The sequence below is a fragment of the Leuresthes tenuis genome, unplaced genomic scaffold, assembly GCF_036924035.1.
Source record: "Leuresthes tenuis unplaced genomic scaffold, fLeuTen1.0.hap1 SCAF_7, whole genome shotgun sequence".
Taxonomy (NCBI): domain Eukaryota; kingdom Metazoa; phylum Chordata; class Actinopteri; order Atheriniformes; family Atherinopsidae; genus Leuresthes; species Leuresthes tenuis.
In genome coordinates, this window is record NW_027325361.1 from 3,117,033 (window position 1) to 3,139,107 (window position 22,075).

The window sequence follows — 22,075 nt, forward strand, 5'->3', positions numbered from 1 at the left end:
TCAAAACGACGCAGTGAGTTTGAAAACATGCTCCCAATTTTCCACTTTTGCTGCCAAGACTCGCTGGTTAAGTCCAGGGGTTAGCTGGGTGAAGCTCACACTGCCGCATTATCTCCGACAGACAGACCGACTTTGAAACATGAGTAAACACACACGTGCACACACACATGCACATGCATGCACACACACATGCACATGCATGCACTGACATTTTAAATAGAAGACACAAATGGGAAGAGTCGCATACCCAAAGTCTCTGGGGCGAGCGAAGCCCCGAGGCCATTCAGCTGGAAACCGGTGTGTGTGCACAGATTCCTCTTGTGGTTAACATGATTATGTTTTACAGTTACAACCGGTTTGTTCATGTCGAACTGGATTAATATTCACGAGAAAATGAACCATTTCTTTCTCAGTCTGGGACAGTTTCTGTTGTGGTTTTTTTATGGCTGACAAGCAGGAAGCTTTCTGAAAATATTAGTGCAGTGAGAGGAAGCCAACGATACTGAAATGAAGGAAAAGTGTCAGTTCTGGTGGCCTTTATTTAATGCATGCGGGGGGGGGGGGCATGCAGCAGCCTGGTCATCAGGAAGAGATGTTGCCATTTAACATTTTTGTGTGATGCATTCATTTCGGACTCATAAATATAAACCGTTTCGTGTTTTTTGAACATGTAGCAGTGTGTAAATGCTGTATTTTTTGTTATCAGGACGGTACCCCCCCCCCCCCCCCCCAGATGCTAAGCAGGTGTTTTAGATTAAAAACCATAAACCTGTAAAATTAAAACTTGTTGTGTTTCCAAACCTTAAACATGACTCTTTAGCAGAAAGGTGAAACCAAAGAAGGCTCAGAGTCGAGCTTCAGTGACAGTTTTTATAGATATTTAGTAGGTATGTAAGCATATGTTGCTTTCCTGAACAGATTGTCACCCTCTCTGCCGGTTATTCCGGTTTGAGGGTGTGTTTTTATGAGTTGGAAACCAGGTGAATTAGAGACAGTTAATGCAGCAACAGCTGGAGACTGAAACACCAGAAACAGGTGGAGACACTCAAAGGACTGATAACAGGAAGTCCAAAAGTGGCTCGAATATATGTTGCTGATTTTACATGAAACTTAATGGATTTGTCACAGAAAGAATGTATATTAGTCCATCCATTACCTGCCGCTTCTCCGGGGGTCGGGTCAGGGGGGGCAGCAGCTTCCTCCAGCTCTTCTGGGGGGACTTCAAGGCGTTCCCAGGCCAGCCGAGAGACATAGTCCTGGGTCCTGGGTCTTCCCCGGGGTCTCCTCCCAGTGGGACGGGCCCAGAACACCTCCCCAGGGAGGCGTCCAGGAGGCATCCTAACCAGATGCCACCTCATCTGACTCCTCTCAGTGTGGAGGAGCAGCGGTTCTACTCCGAGCCCCTCCCAGATGACTGAGCTTCTCACCCTATCTCTAAGGGAGAGACCAGACATCCATTTGGGCCGCTTGTATCCGTGATCTCGTTCTTTCGGTCTCTACCCACAGCTCGGGACCATAGGAGAGGATGGGAACGTAGATTGACCAGTAAATAGAGACGGGTCGGTGCAGAGCAACACTGCAGACGCTGCACCGATCCGCCTGCGTTTAAACATTAGTACAGATTTAAAAAGTAGTAAAAGAATGAGCCGTTTCTCTGCTCTGAGTCACGCTAATTAATGACGAACATGATGAGAGATTATGTGTCTAAATGCCAGGAACACACACGAAGATATTCAGTATGAAGTAAGTTCAGAATGCTGTTCATGTCAGAAAAGATGGAAAATTATTCATATTCACCGACTATCAAAGGGACAATAGATTAAAGGTTCAGTTAACTACCTCTCGAGCTCTTTTATTGACGCCTTGTGTCATATTTACACATCCAACAACAGAGGAAGACGAGTAAAAGAGGAGAGAAGAGATGCTGTGTGAGGTTCAGCTACACAAATAAAGAATGCAACACTCAGACATGAGCGTTGATGTTTAACATGCAATAAAAATGCCTTGTGTGGTTTCCTGTGAGCGTGTTTTGACACGTGGAAAGTTACAAGTGGAATATAAGTAGCAGATCCTGCCGTTTTATTTCCCTCTGAAGCGCTCGCTGTGAGCAAAGTGTCTGAGCTTTAAATCACGATGACATGAAGGGCTTCAGCGGGCTAATAGCTAACAGTCTCTCATTCGTCCCTTTCTTCCCCCATCAACAGTTTAATGGCGGCTAATTAATGACCCGGCTTCTGTTATGCAGGAGTGAAGTGCAGGTGATGGAGCAGGAAGAGGTCGCTGCTTTTGTGTGATTGTGTGTGGCGGCGCATTTTCCCCCTGATTATAAGAGGCAGTTTGAGCTCAGAGCGGAGTCAAAGGGTCAGTACTGTGAGAATGAGGGGTGAGAGCAGAGTTTCTTCATGTTGAGGACAGAACTTTATATCAGGAGGTGGACTTTTTAGGCTTATTTTTTAGAATTCATGAGCTTTTTAAGGCATTCAAGCTGAGCAGTCCTATGGAAGTCTGTGTTTCATGTAGGCAGGGATGTCCAAAGCCGGTCTTTGAGGGCCGCTGTCCTGCAGGTTTTCCATGTTTCCCTGCTCCAGGACACCTGATTCAGATCAAAGCATCATCAGCAGGCTTGTGCAGAACTCAACAATCTTTCGAAGAGTTCAATTTCATGTAAATCAGGTGTGTTGAAGCAGGGGAACCTGCAGGACGGCGGCCTGACTTTGCACATCTGATGGTGCACATGAGCTCCGGGAGTTAAAAGATGATCATCACTTGGTTGAAGTGTGAACAAAATCTCTTATAGATTGTTGGATTTAGTAGATTAGAATAAAGACTACTCATACTGGTGATCGTATTAATAGACAAAGGAAAGGCGATTTGTTTGTTCAGCTGCTTTCACGCAGCATTGTAGAGAAGAACAGTGGAAACTCTTTACAATGGCAGAGGAGAAATAAGAATTAAGCTCCCCAAACTCCCCAGATCCCAATCCGATTCAGCATCCAGGCAGTGTGCCTGGATAAGCCCGGTCCGTGCAGGCCCTACCACTCAACCCGAGGGCCCGAGGAGATCAGCCGCCTCCGTCCTGGTGGTGCCTGACAGCACAAAAAGAACCTACACGATATTAGGCGAATGGTTTTGATGTGTTTGTGAGGACACTTTGCCTCCATAATGTGGCTCTTTTGAGACTTTTTCCTCTTATTAGACAGCAGTTTTCTTTATCAGCGATCTAACCACTGACAGACTTTATTAAGCAGCTCTAACCCCCATAGGATCTGCCGTCTAAAGATCAGTTTTAATTGGACAAAAAAATGAGCTGAGCCCATTTTGCATCCTAAAGAATGCACCCTTAAGCTATTATTCATCAGAAAAGCTTGCTGCAAAGCAAAGTGAAGGCTGACCTGTTCTGTGGCACATCATTTGTTGGTATCATCACTTCCTCCATCCTGCCTTGATACCAATGAGGCATTAATAAGCCTGTTAAAAGACCCACGATCAAAGATGTGTAAAACGTGGTTATGGCCATTTAAACTGGATAATGGCCATTGCTGCTGCTGCTTAATGAATACCTGGCAGACGTGCTTTAATATGTTGTTATTGTTATAATTAAATTGATAGGCCACATGTTCCTTGTTCAATTACTTATGCAAATGCATCGTTTTTCTTTTTAAGTGCTAAATCAGCTGCAGTTTCAGGTTGTAAATTTTAAACTTAACAAGGTGGTTTAATGTGAGCAGCAGAGGTTTATAATCAGTTGAGCCGGGTAAAGCCAAGTGGGGAAAGTGGGGTGCAGGTGGGGGGCATGAAGGTCCTCTGGTGGCATTCAGCGACTCTTTCAGTCAGTGTTACTCTCTCACTAACCGTAACCCTGTTTAGAGGCTGGGCGACACTGACCATGACTGAGAATCTTGACAAAACCCTCGTCTCCATTGATTAGATTGTATCGGCTCACCCACATTGATGCCATCTTTTTAATAACTTCATCATGGGGTCATTCATCCTCACAGGAAATTATGCTGACCGCGTAGTCGTAAAACATTCGCAGCGTCGTGCCAAATACACTGAAGAACCACAGCCTTTGCAGGAAAAAGAGTTGACTCTGGCCCTTACTGCCCAGTGCCAAGTGAAATTTCTTGCATTTTTACTCTGTTGTAGCTGATTTTGGGCTGCAGACGACAAGCGGCTGGCCTGCAGCTGGTGGCAGGATGTTTTCCACACCTTCTTCAGATCGAGGAGAAGGGTTAAGAGGTGCTGGAGGATGACACATAGCTGGTCTACCGTAAAGCTGCTCGTAAGGTGACCCAAGGCCTGCCTGTTTGTGTATTTATCCCAGAAGTCATGAACACGCCTCCTCAAACCGCCTCCTTGCAGGTGGCATGTTGACAGAGTACTACCCTGTACTTGGGATGAAGGTGTGCGAGATCTGATCTTACCTTGATCCCACTGCTGTTTGGTGAAGATAATAAGACTTAATAGCCTCTTTGTATTGCATATCCATGCAACGTTAATCCCACCGACATGTGGATTCTTCTCTTCTCAGACCTGTGGAAAGGCTTAAGTCGCAGATTGAGGGGTCTTTGCCTCTTTTCTCAGTACAAATTGGTGTCCCGGTGTGATGCATTGATGAGGAGGTGTGCAGGGATGTAAACGCCTCGTTTAATGGTCCGTGGCTGCTTTTTGTGCTGTGTTTACAGCCCAACAGTTTTATCATTCATATATTTTCTTCTGAGAGGTCAGAGGAGCTTCTGTCTGCCGCTAAGTTTCACTGCAGGATTCATTTATGTGGGCGTCACTTTCTGGTCCCTGAAGCGTAACACAGCTTCCTCACTCCTCCATGAAACTGTACCCAGAATATATGGTAACAGTGTATTTTATAGCCTGTTTTTCCGTGCAGGATAAAGTCTGGACAGATTAAGCCTTCGTGGTACTTTGAGTTCTCAGGTTGCCTTACCAGCATCCAGAGGGGCCCTTTTATCGCTACCTTCCTTATAACCAGAGCTTTAAATGCTTTCAAGGTCGTCTGTTTGGCAGGAATTTGATCAAATGATACAGATGTTTAAACAGATCCTAAAGAGAATGCAAAGCCGGTGAAAGAAGAATGAAAGAATGGATGATAGAAGCATTGAATTGGAGTTTGTGTATTTGTATGATTTACACTTTTTTGTGTGCTGCCTTGAAAGCAAAGGGGGCAAAGAGAGAATTCATCTCAACTGCAGGCAGACCGATAAGCTCATTTAGTTCAGCTTTAACTGGTCTGACAGTGTTTATCTGACTGTTATTTTTCTCTCGTGGGATTTCTCACTAACGTTTTCATTAATATTCTGGAGGAAATCCAAGTGTTTGATGAACGTCGGGCCGAGTTTCCTGGGATCAGAGAGTCACTCTCTTAAAATGTTCTAATATTTATTCAGGTTAACGGGAGCAAGAGATTTAATATGATAACTTCCGCGGTCCTGAAATCACTTCTTCATCATATATTTGTTCACGCAAGTTCTGGAAAGAATGGAGTGAAACACAATGACTGCATCAGCTCATCATCACACCAGAGAAACAGCGAAAGCTTTAATCAGATTCCCCTGCCTCTCTGTTTGTTTGCCCTGCTTTGTCCTAGATTGCATTTTATCCCTTTAGTTTCTTCTCTTTGCTCGTGCCAAGACTTCCACGGGAGCAGGAAAATCACATCTGAATCTCTGTGGGTAATCTGGGATAAATAATGCATCGCGCTTTTAGCGAGCCCCTGTCTTATAGCTGCTGAGATGGAACCGTCTGCTCCAGGGATCCAGTTCACTCGAAGCTCGATGCATAGAGAAGAGAGAGATGGAAAAGCTGAGATGAAGAGAAGGTTCTCTTATTCAATCGAACTGACAGGAGGGACACGTCATGGAGAGGAAGATAAAGACAGAAGAAGAGCCAGACAGAAATAGTGACAGTTATCCAACAAGAACTATTGCACATCTTCGCAGCTTTGGATTTGAGTGACACATCACTTAGTGGAGCTGTCAGCTGCCAGAACTGGAGATCAGCTGGGGAACTGGCTCAGTGAAAAAATGTTTAGATTCAGGACAGCTGTCTTTATAAGAAATGAAGACTGCAGCAGGCTGCAGCACAGCTCCGGTGCCATCGAGCCTTTCTGCACTGCCAGCTTTCCGCTGCTGTTTTTGAAAAGTTGCACAGAAATAGTCAAATTAAGAGATTAAACAAAAACTAAATCTGCATCTGACATGCAATGACCTGACATAAGCCAGCAGGCTATGAGCTAATGACCAACGTCCTCTCAAACATGACACACTGGTCCAGATATTCCCACAGATTGAAGTAATTCGTGAGGAGGAGCTCTCGCCATTTTCCTCTTGTGGATGTTGGTTTTCTTTGTGTTTTTCTCAAGGTAAGAGCTCTAATTTCCCAGTTTGGACAACAATCGATGCTACGCTAGTTTTTTTGTGACTTTTCAAATGATCGCTTTAGATTTACTTCACCAGTAAATGGACACTTGGCTAATAACTCAGTAACCTAATAACTCTGTGATCTCTGAGGTTGAGATTTAGACCATTTTTTTTTATAAACCACAGACTCCTTCAACTGAGTCTGAGGCTTTGTTGATATACATAAAAATGTATTACAAAAGCAAAGGATCAGGAGGAAGAAAATAAGGTTGCCCCTGAGAAGGACCAGCAGAATATAAGTCTGATGATAAAGGCAGGGACAGGAACTGCTGTGAGTCTGGAGCTCTGGTGTGTTCAGTTCCACCTGAATCAGTGACTGTGCCTCAGTGAACACCTTTAAAGGAAAATACCGTCAGTCGAGGTGCTAGTGTGGGGTTCGAAGGGTCCACAGAGAAAAAGTGGGAGGAGGTGATCGATTAAAGGGGAGATGAAGAGGATGGGAACAGCCACAGTTTGTCTTCACAAACTTCTTTATAAGAGGACTCTAATTTAAAGCTGCTGCAGATTCACATCTTGTCTTTCACCCAATTCATCCCATTCCACATCTAAGGGAGTTTCACATTTAAATTCAACACTTATTCGGCTTTTCTTGCCCTTTTGTCTCATTAGATACTTGGGCTGTAGCGATACACTAATCTCATGATACGATACGATACACGGTATTCAGCCAACGGTTCGATACGATTTTATATGATTCGATACGATTTGATACACATCATTTTCTGAAAGATTTTAAAGGGACAGTTTGATTGGACGGTGGTCCGACCTTTGAACCGGAAGGTCAACACCACCAGGCAAACGGAAACAAACAAACATGTCACAACCCAGACTCATGTTTATGTTGTAAATATTACATCATCAACCTGCTTGTTTTACTTGCTAAATACCATAAACACAAATCCAAATTCTCTAATCACAAACCATCTTTTTTCATTTTTGAGAAGGAGCTCAAACAATAAATTACAACAATCCTACATTCTATAAACAGAAAAGCCATCAAACCCACTGATCTATGCACTTTATATAACATTTTATAAACTAATTTATCTCTGTTTTTTTATAATGTGACACCCCCCCCCCTGGCATTGTTTTGCATTATGTTAATGTTCTGTGTTTTCACTAATTGTTACGTCTGACTTTTCAATAAAGTAAAGAAAAATGAATAAACAGTCGATACTTTATCGGGAAACAAAATATCGTTAAAATATATCGCGTATCGATAAAATCGCTCAGCCCTATTAGATACCCAGGCTGATCTTTCTCTATCAGTAGTAACCTGTTCTGCTGCCTTCAGAGCAGACAGTTTTCCTGCTTTTAACATCTTCCTCTAAACCTGCAAAGCGATCAGTTTTACCTGGATCAGGAAACGAAGGCTCAGTGCCAGAAAACTGGAACAGAAACTGTCAGGCGTGAGGAAATCGGAGCCATTTTAGATTTGATGCAGCACTGTAAATGACTTTTTATTCAATCATCAATGATTGGTTGATGATGTTGTGACAGAATACCGATAACAAAGAGGAGCAAATTAAAGCGAATGTTTGAATTTCCACCATCCTACAGTGGACAGGTTTAGCTCTGAGAAAGAATGGTTCAAATGATGTTTTGCAGTGGTTGACAGATAATAATCTATTGATTCAGTCTGTTTAGAAATTTGTGGTAAAAACAAGTTGTTTTTTTTCAGAGACAACAGTGAAGGCTGTTTTAGCTTTCATGTGAGAAAGTCTTAGTCATCAGTGACGGATGCAGTTTTCTGTGAGGATGAAACCGTGGAACATTATCTGTTAAGAGTCCTTTCTGCTCGCTGGTCTCTGTGGTAACGACTCAGCACTAAACGATGCTGAAGCAGCGCAAATTAATTAAAAAGTAAATATTAAATATGAATTCCACTGTGAAAACAGTGAGGCTGCAACCAAACCTCACTGTTTATAGAGGGAGCGTGTGCTTTATATCTCTGCAGGGCTGCGCCTTTGCATTCATTTATCAGCTTTAAAAAGGTGTTTTCTCATCTGTAATGGAGTCTCAACTCACAAAATGCTCAAATGCTTTTGTGAATGCGACAAAGCTCGAGTCAGGTCCAAAGTTATTTGCATGAAAAATGCCGTCCTTTGGCAGGCTGCGTTCTGGCTTTTGGGCTTTTGTTGCATCTGTTCTGCTCATTCAGGAGAGGAGTTTGAAGGCAAGGCCTCGTGCTTTAAAATGAAATGTTTCCCTCCACTTCATCTCTCTGCAACAACAAACCAGAGAGCCGACAGCGGGCAGAAGGGACCCGAGTTGTTTTTATCTGACCCGCTACCCTGCAGTGCACCTGTTGGGTGTGTGTTGAGAATACAGTACACTGTGATATTTGAGGCGGATAGTAAATACACAAAACCTTTGTGGACAGGAGGAAGTTCAAGTATTTAATGGAAAATACTTAGTAAGTCTGTGGAAGAGGTGGAAATAAGGTTCAGTGCACCTAGAAATCCTGACATATGAGTAAAACTCCAGGAAAATTAATGGATTTCTGGTTAAGCGCCTATAAAAATTCTATAAAAACACATAACCTTGGATCTATATTATTAAAACAATCTTTATTTTCAACCTTAAATGCTACCCATACTTTGAAGCAGATGGCAAAGCAGAAGTTGGCACCAAAAGATTGCCGGCTTGTTCCCGCCGCCATCTGCAGTAGCTGTGGCTGCTTGTCATTGCTTGATGGATAAAGAATAAAGTGTCCTACTCTTCTTCTGGGGGGTGTAACCGTTTCCTACTCTTCTTCTGGGGGGTGTAACCGTTTCCTTCTCTTCTTCTGGGGGGTGTAACCGTTTCCAACTCTTCTTCTGGGGGGTGTAACCCTTTCCTACTCTTCTTCTGGGGGGTGTAACCGTTTCCTACTCTTCTTCTGGGGGGTGTAACCGTTTCCTTCTCTTCTTCTGGGGGGTGTAACCGTTTCCAACTCTTCTTCTGGGGTCTGTAACCGTTTCCAACTCTTCTTCTGGGGTCTGTAACCGTTTCCTACTCTTCTTCTGGGGGGTGTAACCGTTTCCTTCTCTTCTTCTGGGGGGTGTAACCGTTTCCAACTCTTCTTCTGGGGGGTGTAACCCTTTCCTACTCTTCTTCTGGGGGGTGTAACCGTTTCCTACTCTTCTTCTGGGGGGTGTAACCGTTTCCTACTCTTCTTCTGGGGGGTGTAACCGTTTCCTTCTCTTCTTCTGGGGGGTGTAACCGTTTCCAACTCTTCTTCTGGGGTCTGTAACCGTTTCCTACTCTTCTTCTGGGGGGTGTAACCGTTTCCTACTCTTCTTCTGGGGGGTGTAACCGTTTCCTTCTCTTCTTCTGGGGGGTGTAACCGTTTCCTACTCTTCTTCTGGGGTCTGTAACCGTTTCCTACTCTTCTTCTGGGGGGTGTAACCGTTTCCTTCTCTTCTTCTGGGGGGTGTAACCATTTCCAACTCTTCTTCTGGGGGGTGTAACCCTTTCCTACTCTTCTTCTGGGGTCTGTAACCGTTTCCAACTCTTCTTCTGGGGGGTGTAACCCTTTCCTACTCTTCTTCTGGGGTCTGTAACCGTTTCCTACTCTTCTTCTGGGGGGTGTAACCGTTTCCAACTCTTCTTCTGGGGGGTGTAACCGTTTCCTACTCTTCTTACTCTTCTTCTGGGGGGTGTAACCGTTTCCAACTCTTCTTCTGGGGGGTGTAACCGTTTCCTACTCTTCTTCTGGGGTCTGTAACCGTTTCCTACTCTTCTTCTGGGGTCTGTAACCGTTTCCAACTCTTCTTCTGGGGGGAGTAACCGTTTCCTACTCTTCTTCTGGGGGGAGTAACCATTTCCTACTCTTCTTCTGGGGTCTGTAACCGTTTCCAACTCTTCTTCTGGGGGGTGTAACCGTTTCCTACTCTTCTTCTGGGGTCTGTAACCGTTTCCTACTCTTCTTCTGGGGGGTGTAACCATTTCCAGCTCTTCTTCTGGGGGGTGTAACCGTTTCCTACTCTTCTTACTCTTCTTCTGGGGGGTGTAACCGTTTCCTACTCTTCTTCTGGGGGGTGTAACTGTTTCCAGCTCTTCTTCTGGGGTCTGTAACCGTTTCCTACTCTTCTTCTGGGGGATGTAACCGTTTCCTACTCTTCTTCTGGGGGGTGTAACCGTTTCCTACTCTTCTTCTGGGGGGCGTAACCGTTTCCTACTCTTCTTCTGGGGTCTGTAACCGTTTCCTACTCTTCTTCTGGGGTTTGTAACCGTTTCCTACTTTTCTTCTGGGGTCTGTAACCGTTTCCTACTCTTCTTCTGGGGTCTGTAACCGTTTCCTACTCTTCTTTTGGGGGGTGTAACCGTTTCCTACTCTTCTTCTGGGGGGTGTAACCGTTTCCTACTCTTCTTCTGGGGTCTGTAACCGTTTCCTACTCTTCTTCTGGGGTTTGTAACCGTTTCCTACTTTTCTTCTGGGGTCTGTAACCGTTTCCTACTCTTCTTCTGGGGTCTGTAACCGTTTCCTACTCTTCTTCTGGGGGGTGTAACCGTTTCCTACTCTTCTTCTGGGGTCTGTAACCGTTTCCCACTCTTCTTTCTGGGGTCTGTAACCGTTTCCCACTCTTCTTCTGGGGTCTGTAACCGTTTCCCACTCTTCTTCTGGGGTCTGTAACCGTTTCCCACTCTTCTTCTGGGGTCTGTAACCGTTTCCTACTCTTCTTCTGGGGGGTGTAACCGTTTCCTACTCTTCTTCTGGGGGGTGTAACCGTTTCCTACTCTTCTTCTGGGGGGTGTAACCGTTTCCTACTCTTCTTCTGGGGGGTGTAACCGTTTCCTACTCTTCTTCTGGGGTCTGTAACCGTTTCCTACTCTTCTTCTGGGGGGTTTAACCGTTTCCTACTCTTCTTCTGGGGGGTGTAACCGTTTCCTACTCTTCTTCTGGGAGGTGTAACCGTTTCCTACTCTTCTTCTGGGGGGAGTAACCGTTTCCTACTCTTCTTCTGGGGGGTGTAACCGTTTCCTACTCTTCTTCTGGGGTCTGTAACCGTTTCCTACTCTTCTTCTGGGGTCTGTAACCGTTTCCTACTCTTCTTCTGGGGGGTGTAACCGTTTCCCACTCTTCTTCTGGGGGAGTAACCGTTTCCTCGTCTCTGTCCCTCTCCACGCAGAGTCAAGCCATGCGCATCGTTCGGACTGTCGGCCAGGCGTTTGAGGTTTGTCACAAACTGAGTCTGCAACATACTCAGCAACATGCAGATGGACAAGAGGACTCCAACGGCGAAAAGAATGGCCTCGACTCCTCTGTTGCAGGTACGCTACACTGAAAACATGCACCATTCTTTTTAATTTGCACCGTCTATAAATGGAGCTGCTGCTCTCCTCTTTTGATAATCTGCTGTAAGATGCAGGGAAGTGTGCCTACATCTTTTTCACTTGTAAGGCTCACACAGGTGCTGGATTTCAGTCAGTTTTAGCAGCCATCTAAGAACTCCTTAAAGTGAAAGTCAAGGTCAATTGAAAGAATTAGAAAAGGCTGTGAAGGTTGCACTGACAGTAGATAGGATTGTTGCCACCAGCCACAAACTGATAAACATAGTGGAGGAAGTGAAGGTTTCTGACACACCAGGCTGACATCAGCAACCAGCAGACACTGCTGTGAGTCTGCCCACCAAGCAGAACTTTACACTCGCTGAAAAGACCACGTCCAGCTGCCAAAAGCAACAATCTGAGGGTGAAAAAGGACAAAACTCCCCATCGAACAAGGGAAAATAGTCTGGATGTTATGTTTGATAAGAAAAAACATGCTTTAAGTTAGTTTAATCCTGCTCATTTAGGCCTGTTTTCGTGTGTTTAGACTCAGAAACCTGCATCTGTAGTTAATCCAACACATCACATCGATGGTTTATCACATTTCTGCTTTAATGAGACATTTATTAACACGTTGTTTTCATGTGTTTAGACTCAGAAACCTGCATCTGTAGTTAATCCAACACATCACATCGATGGTTTATCACATTTCTGCTTTAATGAGACATTTATTAACACGTTGTTTTCATGTGTTTAGACTCAGAAACCTGCATCTGTAGTTAATCCAACACATCACATCGATTGTTTATCACATTTCTGCTTTAATGAGACATTTATTAACACGTTGTTTTCATGTGTTTAGACTCAGAAACCTGCATCTGTAGTTAATCCAACACATCACATCGATTGTTTATCACATTTCTGCTTCAATCAGACATTTATTAACAGGTTATTTTCATGTGTTTAGACTCAGAAACCTGCATCTGTAGTTAATCCAACACATCACATCGATGGTTTATCACATTTCTGCTTTAATCAGACATTTTTTAACATGTTGAATAAGCTGAAAAAGCATTGACTGGATCTGACGGTGTCATGGCCAGCAGTCCCGCTCCTGACCATCAGCTTGATGTGTTCCAGCTTTTAAATACTCAAATAGCCCAACAACCAGCAGCAGTGGGTCCCTCTGAGCAACAGCCTGGCTGTCTTCAAATGGAATGAACTGATGGGCACAAAGCAGGATGAAGCCGTAAAAAGTTTGATTGCCTGCGTCTGTTCTGAGGATAAAAAACAACGGCTGTTAATGATGAAAGTGAAGGTCATGATGAGGCCTGGGGGGGGCAGATAAATCAGTCTTCACTTAACAAAAAAGACCTCTGGAAAGAGACTCTGGAGTGGAGTGGATGCTTTTACAGAAGAAGTAGAGGGAAGTTTCTTATCCTCATCCTTTCTATTGCATTCAGCATCCAAGGGACGTAGAAATCCTGCCGACAGACATCGTAGAAATAAACCTGCAGGTGAACACCTCCTCAAACGCGAAGCATGGTGGGTCGATTGATTATGCTTTGGCTCAGCGTTGCATCAAGTGTCGCAGCTAATATTTCACCTGAAGAGGAAAGATGGGAATTAATTCAATATTTAATTCAATACCAGCGAACTCTCAATGCAAACATTACATCATCACTAAAGAAGGCTGAAGACGGTAACAGGATGCCTTCAGTCGCAGAACAGTAAAATGATCGTTAAACAGAGTTTAAGGTGTATAATCCTGCCTAAATTATAAGAAAAATGTGTAATTTTTAACTTTATACCTTGGAAATCAGATCATCTTTGGCCCATATACGCAGTAAATGTCTCCACATATGCTGACATTGAGGAGCTTAATCCTGGTGAGGATGAGAGGGCAGTGCTGGTGTAAATGCCTCAGATGAACCCCGGCTTCCCTGCAGCCCACATGTCCCCGAATGAGGCCTGAAAGTGCGGATTTAGCAGAAGAAACGGTCCACAAAGCCAACTCCTTAACACTGCTGCAGCCAACCCTGGTTTAACTCCCCACAATGATGGTGCCGAGCAGGATCACGTTGTCTCCAGAACCCCCTTCAACCCCACAGAGACGAGCTTGCTTTCACATACCGATGAGCCCAGAGATCAAACACACTTTCACTGTACATCCACAAAGATTTCGAGAGGACCCCACATGCATACAGAGGCATGCACTCGCTGCCGGGGTGTGTTAGATAACACAAGAGTCGTCACGGACAACCAATAAGCTGATCAGGAGGACTAATTATCGTGGCAATGAAAGGAGAGGCGATAGAAAAAGGGAGAAGTAGCGGATTAGAGGAACGGAGGGCAGAGCAGAGGAGGCAGAGTTTGGTATTAGAGAGAAAAGAAGCTCGGCTGGAGGATGACGAGAGCAAAAAACTGTGAAATACAGAAGGGTTTCTGAGAGGAAGAGATGGTATGAGGAACCAGGTTGAGCAGAAGAGAAAGTGCAGTTGCTCTTAGAAGATTGAGAACAATTGAACCAAAAAGCTAATTTACAGACAACCTTTTAAAGGAGATTGGAAAATAACAATAAGCTCTGCCCACTTGCAATTAACATTAGGTGCACAGGAATAATGCTCCAGTCAGCAATTCATTGAGCCTTAAGGGCACCTGATAACAGCCGGGAGGATGTGTGATTACATTTCCTGCACACATGACAGAGTAAGACTTGTTTACTTGACAGTGAGACTCATTCTCTTAGGTTTTTAGATTCAGCTCTGCTCTCAAGAGAAATAAAATGGCAACAATGCTCTTTTCCTCCAGAAATCCTCTAAAAACTTTGGTACTTTTTACTTCCACACGAAAGAAAACAACAAGTCAGACAAGCAAGTATTGCCTCTGCTACATCTGCACGCATCAATTCTTAATTCTCTTTAGAATGAATAACCGTCTCTCCACCGAAGCACTTCTCTGTGGAATCAACGATAACAAACCCAGCCTGGGAAGTGCTGGCTGAGAGTGAAGATGAGCAGGGAAATTCAGACAGCTGGAGGGATCCACACCAGCGGCTGAGAGCACGGAGACAGGCTGGACAGTACAGCACTGATAGCTGGGTAGAAAAGGAGAGGGAGGCTGGCAGCAGGTTGTCAAGGATGAGGTGATGCCGGGGGAGGACAGGATATACTGTGGCCCTTTCAGTAAAGGGAGAGGACAGGACTAATGGTGGAGTATGAGTGGGAGAGGAAGCGGGTGAAGATGTGGAGGATGCTGCAGCAGGGCAAAGGGCGAATAAGAAATATGGACGTAATTACACCAAAATGTGCTCGATCAGTTCAAAGCCGCTGTAGAAGGTTAAACATGTAAGCTGATTTCCTTTTTCTTCCTGATGTTATATCATCAGGAAATGTGCTCCTGTACCTGCATCTTTTCCTCAAAGCTGGGCTCTTTGCAGCCTTTTTACTTTCCTTCCTCCCACCATGTTTGCCAGCTGTTTAATTAACTCCTGAGACTCCAGCTTCAACTGATTTTCACTGATTCTGTTTTCCCATCACATCTGAGATGAAGTAGGAAAGCTAGTTGGACACATTTGGAACATTTTCTTTTGAAAAGATGCACAAATTAGCAAGTAGCTTTTCCCCTGGAACTGTGTAAAAGACTATTTTCTCTCATCAGGAGCAAACAACTTTGTTTTTGCATGAAAAATCTGTGGCGTCGCAGCTTTTCTCAGTCATGCAGTTAACTGTGTGGTCAGGAGGAGGAAGTGTGAACCTTAGAGCTGTTCTGGGGGAGCCTTTGGTGTGTTCAAATCAAACAAATAAGCTCAAAATGTCTCAGTTCTGAAGGCAAACAGAAACCTAAATTTGAGGAAAAAATTTTTGGCATCTGTTCAGTTAAATCAACATGGAAGCCTTTACTAAGAAAAGGGTGTAGTTTGATGGATCATCAGAAGAGATTTGAATCTTTGTGCACACCAAACAAGCCGACTGAGTCTTCCAAATCTCCCAAATTAACTCATGAATGAACCCAATACGGGACAAAAACAAACTGAGGGACACCACTTGGTTTCAAGCCTACTTTATACTTCCTAAACTAGGACCTATGTTGTTCATTACAGTTTAGTACAAGATTAAGACTTTATTGTCATGTCACACGAAGTCACTCCAGCTGTCAGTCCACCAATCTTTTTTTGAGCAGCGAGGGAATCGAACCGCCAACCTTCCGGTTATTGGACGACACACCGATCCACGGCCGCCCCAAGCAGCAAGCGTCTGAACCAGCATTTCCTGGCTGTATATCCTCATTTATGTGTAAAACACAGAACCTGCTGGAGTTCCTTAAATAATTTCAAAGCATCTCTTTCTGACATCTCTGCAGGCTCTAAGTAAACGCATATATTTACCACGATATATAGCCTCCTGTAATGCAGCGAGTACAATCAGAGCATCAGGTGTCAAGAAAATGTACATCAGAGGAGCTGCTCAGTCAGGATTTGGTCTTATACATGTGTCTTTTATCTGTTGGCTCAATATATTTTAAAAAGCCTGAGTGAGCCACATTTTTAAGTTCAGATGTGCAGACCTCACAGAAGCTAACAGTGCATGAGCTTTTGGAGATGAAGGTGTTCATTGATCGTGATTTCCTGAAACTTAGCTCAAGCTCGGAGGTGCCACGGCTTTTATAGCAAAGAGCACGAAGCACCAGAAGCAATGAATGCCAAACAAGTCCTGGTGAAGAGGACGCAGACGAGAACTGTGATGGGAGTCAACATTATTTAGTTTTAGGGCCGGGACTTTAACGCGTTAATTAAGATTAATTAATTAAAAAAAATTAACTCATTTTAATCGCACTTACTTTTGCACCGGGGAACGTTTTTCACTGGATGAGTTTCAGGCAAACCGATGATACTGCAGCACCAAATGACGTTCATGACTTCAGACAACAACAAACCACAGCGAGCAATAATCAAACATGAACAAAGAAGCTGTTGACACCGCTTTGGTTGGCCCCGTGGATGGGAAATTTAGTTTTAAAGAACAGACGGATGGCATGGTCTGTAGCGTAGTGGTGGGTTGTGCAGGTGCCTCGTGTATAGAGGCTAAAGTCCTTGCTGCAGTGGGCCCTGGTTCAAATCCCACATGGGACGGCCTTTTACTGCGTGTCATTCCCTCTCTCTGCTTTCTTTCTCTTTTATCTGTCCTGTCCATTAAAAGGCATAAAAAATCAATAAAAAAAAACAAAAATGGATGGATGGATGGAAGCGTCGATAAGAGCACGGTTGGTTAAGTACCATCTTGAAAAAAATAAACAATGTTTTGTTGCTTAAGCTTATGTATTTACTCATTATTCAATGGTATAAACTAAAATCCATGTGAAAAAATTGCTTCTCACTGTTCTCAGGTCAAATATTTATATGCGATTAATATGCGATTAAAATGCGATTAATTTCGATTAATTAATTACAAAGCCTCTAATTAATTAGATTAATTTTGTTAATCGAGTCCCGGCCCTATTTATTTTAACAGATTTTTATCCAGTTTGACTTAAAAAGAAACATTTAAAATAAAAAAACAAGGATAGATGTCTCCAAGTCAGAGTTGTTGTTATTAACATCCGTCCTCTCCATAACCCTGTGTCCCATTTTGCTGCCTTAAAGCAACACTAGAGAGTTTTGTGAACCTTAAAACAATGTGTATCAGACTCATTTCGAAGTATATCGCATGTATATCACGCCTGAAACCAGCCTCGAGCGCCGGGGGCTGAGATCTCTCACTGACTTTGGTTTCCAGCCCCATATCACACTGTTTTTATGGGATTTTCCATCGTCTTCACACCAAATTCTCTGGTGAATTAAGAGCTGTTTAAAGAGAAAACTCAAAATGAAATCTACAGAAAGCATTGGTGCTTGTGGCGTTATTTATAATGTTTCTCAACATCTTTTATGTGTGTGTCCACCCATGTGTGTGTGTGTACATGCTCATGCCTCCATGTGTGTGTGCAGGCGTGCGTGCTTATCCACCTGTATGTGTGTGTACTCTTTTCGGCTCAGCTCGGGAGCTCACAGACTCAGAAAAGACGCCGATCGTTGCCGAGGAGACGGATATTGATGCAGATGAGGTGAACCAGGTGCCAGCAGCAGAGGAGCTGAACATCAACAGAGGAGTGACGGATCTGGACGCCACAGCGAAGACACCTGACCTAAACCACTCAGAACACAAGGTATTTCACACCATGAAACCACACATGCTGACATGCTATTTGTGTTGTGCTGGAATTACAGTTCCTGAATTTTATCAGTCGCACAGAAACGTTTAAAGTTTGCTGACAATCTTCACATCAGCTCTAAAAAAAAACAGCGGACTGAACGTTGTTAATCAAAGTTCAGTTACTCGGATGAAGAGGCAAACAGGAAAGTCTCAAGCTTTGATTTACGGTAAATCGGGCGTCGCATCTGACCTGAACTTTCTGGGATTTGTTCCACATATATGGCGAATAAAAACTAGCAGAAGGCAAACCAGTTCCACATAACCTAAGACGCCTAAAAGAGTCAGAATGTACCCAAATTTTAATCGTTTTTTGTCCCTAAACCATTTGAAACTTTCATAGACCAACAGCAGTATTTTAAAATCAGCTGAAGTGATGAGATCCAATTTCCTGGTCTTGGTGGAAACTGACAGACGAGTAAAACTAAGTCGACTAAGAGTAAATGTGTAGATAATTTTTTAAAAATCCTTTTCAGACATTAGTTCTTTCATCTTTAATCGTCATGACATTTGATATGACTGTTGAATTTCAGCTCTGAGCTCATAATGACACCCAGATTTCTGGCTTGATTTCTGTTTTTTTTTTACATTACATTTAAAGACGGTTATCACAGGTTTTTTGTTCAGTCCAAAATGTCCAAACATATTTTGTTACTTTGCTTAATCTGGGCTTATATGACCATGTGGATGGTAATTAAATGAGCCCCTAGAATAGAACCCTGTGGAACTCCACATGTCCGGTTTTACCACTGTGATGTGTGATTATCTTCATAGGATATATAGGATAGGATAGGATTCAGATAGGATTCTAACAAGTTTAGTTCTGTGGCACAATGTACCACCCAGTTTTTTTTTTATCTGTGGTGCAAAAATATTGTGGTCGGCTGTTTCAGATTCAGCTCTGCGATCCGGTAAAAGTAATTTCTAGACCTTCCAAACACCTCGCATCCAGGCTACAGGCTGACCCCGCAGTTCACCAGCGTTCTGTAAAAGCCTCACAGCTAAACAGTTGGTTGAAGGTATCACAGACACTTGAAACAGAGTACAGCATGAGGGATACACCTGCTGAACTTCCAGGTTGATGAATAATCAAATGAAAACAGGCGCCGTTAGTCACCAATGGTGGTTATAGCACATCCTCAAAGCAAGAGGGTAAATGGACTTGTACTTGTATAGCACTTTTCTAGTCTAACTGACCACTCAAAGCGCTTCACTACATGCCGCATTCACCCCACTCACACACATTCATACAGCACGTCTTAGGATTCACATAACTACGTGCTTTTCTAATCATTCACACACATTCATACCCCCAATGATACACTGGGGGGGCAACGTGGGGTTCAGTGTCTTGCCCAAGGACGCTTCGACATGTATCCTGGGGAAGCCAGAGTCGAACCACCGACCTTCCGATTGGTGGGCGACTGCTCTTCCTCCTGAACTACAGCCGCCAGGTTTGAAAGTCCAGGTTCAACTCCCAGCTGGAGCCTCCCACCATCCAAAAACATGCATGTTAGGTTAGCTGGTGTCTCTAAACTGTCCCTCGGAGTGAGTGTGGCCCTGTAATGGACTGGCAAACAGTCCAGGATGCACCCCGCTGGGATAGGCTCCAGCCAGCAAAGAACACACGGATCCCAGCATTTATTACGTGCTTGTATTAACTTCCAGTTAACACCAAGGCTGTGTTTGTGTGTGGCACGACTATAGAAATAACTCTCGCTATTCAGAGGATGTCAGACGTGTGTCGGCATCTGAGCTACCCCACAAATCATCCAGTGCATGTGTTTGTGTGGCCTCACGGTGGAGGACATGTGATACCGCTCAGTCTGACTCCACTCGCACTCTGAAACTCTCCGCGGCTTGTCGGGAGGTGTTTAAATGCAGCTGTCACAGCTCAGCTGGCGGAAAAGCATTGCAACGGTTGTTTAATGGGATTCGCAGAGGTGTGCAGGGGTGGGAGGACGAGGCCGTGTGATGAGGGCACAGAGAAGGAGGTTTATTTGGCTACTCTTTGGCTTGAAAGGGAGGATTTTGCATCAAGTATTACAATCATTCTAATTACTTTTTCATTATTAAGCTTTTACCAGAGCCTGGCTCCATTTTGTGGGTTTTTTGCCCTTTGATTTCATAGCCATTGTTGAATTATCATTTATTTTCTCTTAACCTTCACACCCAACTGCTCATACTTTTAAGATGCAACGTTGGGTGATTCTTGGTGATTCTGATGGAAACGCCATAATTCGATTTAAAATCCTCTGATTCGCACAAATGAAAATGCGCTCGCTGGCGCCGGGTTTTGGTTGATTTGAAAGGGATGGAAACGGCTGTTTTCGCACCAAACCCCCCACTTCACTCCAGAAGTCCTGCTGACGCCTTCTTTCCCACACGATCTCTGCCCCTCTTGCCGCCTTCTCCTCATGACAGCCCCTCAAATCGCCAGGACTAACTGGGCTGACAGCTCCAATACCACTTGCCCGATTATCAATAAAGGTTCAAGTCCTCTCTCCATGGTGATACACTCCATTTACAGGCTGGCTGTCATGGCAACCTGCGGAAAACTTGCGCTAGTTAGTAGTTTTCTCCAAAGTCCGTACTTTTGATGGAAACACTCATGATTTGAATTTCTTTTCATGCGCATTTCCCAGTGATTCTAATCACTTTTGGATGGAAACTATTCTATTCTATTTAATCAGACAAGCTGTGAGCCCATTTACTCACCCCATGAACACGACTCCGGGACCCGTTTGGGAGCAAAACTCGTGTGCAAAGCCGGGTTATTCAGCTGTTTCTCAGTCAGTCTTGATGGCATTAACATTAGAGTTATGAGAGCTTTCATTACAGCTCCTGATTGAAAGCAACACAGCGTGAAATCACTGAAACAACGAGCCCTCGGCAGTAACCTCTGTTCTCAGGTCACTGCAGGAAGCATGTCTGAGTGTGTGTGACACTTTGTCAAGCTGCCTCGGTAATACATATATATGCATGAACTGTATGTACTTGTTTTTCCTTTGACTGAGTTCATCCATCTTAGCCGCTTGACGGATTAAATGGCAACGTGCAAGGACAAGTGGAGGAAGGGTAGGTGAATAAGATGTGTCTCTGGGCCTTCCCATTAGCACCCATTTGTATGCATTTTCTGTATGTCTGGTCCTGAGCAGAGGGATTCGATTCACTGCAGGGTTTCTCTGGAAGCTCATGAAAGGGAAAGCAGCCTGTGAGTGTTAAAGTTCATTCTCTTCCTGTCAGCTCCCGTTAGACTGATAAATCCCCCGGCGCCCTGCGTTCAGACGGTCCCAGAGGACTGCGAGGGCGCACATCAGTGCAACCTTTGGCTTTGTGCACATGGATTGAGTCAGGATGTTTAGTTTTAACAGCCTCGCCTTCAGGATCAGGAACAGCTTAGCTGCATGGCACCTTGGAGATAAGTGACTCTTTCACTTTTTTGGGTGTTTTTAGGCCAGAAACTGATGCTTATTGATGATTTTAGTAGCACCAACAGCACGAGACAAGAGTTTAAGAGTAATAATTTGTTTTCCTTCAGTTTGGATTAGAAAGAGAAGGCGAGCGTGCAGCAAGGCTGTGCAGCGAGAGCTTTGATAAAGGTTTTGCCGCTGGCCCACTTTCAGCTGCTATCAGGCAGATGTTAGCACTCTGATGTTTGAGTGTAGCTCTGCAGGCAGCCACCACTGCCTTCCTTTCTCCCCATCGTTAGCGTGCCTCGGTTGATTAAAACATTGGCAGGTTATTGAACCGGTTTCCCAAGCGCAGGCTTTTGGTCCCTCAGCCAAGTGATGTAACTTGTTAGAAAGAGTGAAGCTGAGTGAAGAAGTGGATGCATTCATTTTTCCCCCTCCTGATCTTTCACTTTAATAGTGAAGACAATCTGCTAAATAACCAGCCAAACCAATTTGTTCTGCTCAGCGTTAAGGTAATTTTTAACTGATTCATCAAAAATCAGTGCTTCCAGGTTCGATTCCCGGCTGGGGCAAGCTTCCTTTATGTATGCATGGGTTCTCTCTGGGACTCCTAGCATGCATGTTGGGAGCCCCGGGGAAGGAAACCTCGGAGAAACAAGCCAGGGTAGGGGATGCTCTTCGGACGTACTGGGTCCCTGGCGCATACCGGCAGGACAACGCCACG

The 22,075-nt window shown here is 44.2% G+C and overlaps 3 protein-coding genes across 3 annotated transcripts in view; 1 reads left to right on the forward strand and 2 right to left on the reverse strand.

The window, feature by feature from the left end:
- The window catches only part of pycr3 (pyrroline-5-carboxylate reductase 3), a 404,375-nt gene that overhangs the window by 282,789 nt on the left and 99,511 nt on the right, over positions 1-22,075 (reverse strand). The gene's annotated exons all lie outside the window — the stretch shown is intronic.
- LOC140311520 (GDP-L-fucose synthase-like) overlaps positions 1-22,075 on the reverse strand; it is a 344,973-nt gene that overhangs the window by 209,048 nt on the left and 113,850 nt on the right. The window lies entirely within an intron of this gene.
- The window catches only part of nos1apa (nitric oxide synthase 1 (neuronal) adaptor protein a), a 166,905-nt gene that overhangs the window by 88,444 nt on the left and 56,386 nt on the right, over positions 1-22,075 (forward strand). Inside the window, exons 6-7 of the mRNA XM_072388897.1 lie at positions 11,549-11,690; positions 17,722-17,891. Coding sequence (XP_072244998.1) covers positions 11,549-11,690; positions 17,722-17,891 — 312 coding nt within the window. The remainder of the gene's footprint in view (positions 1-11,548; positions 11,691-17,721; positions 17,892-22,075) is intronic.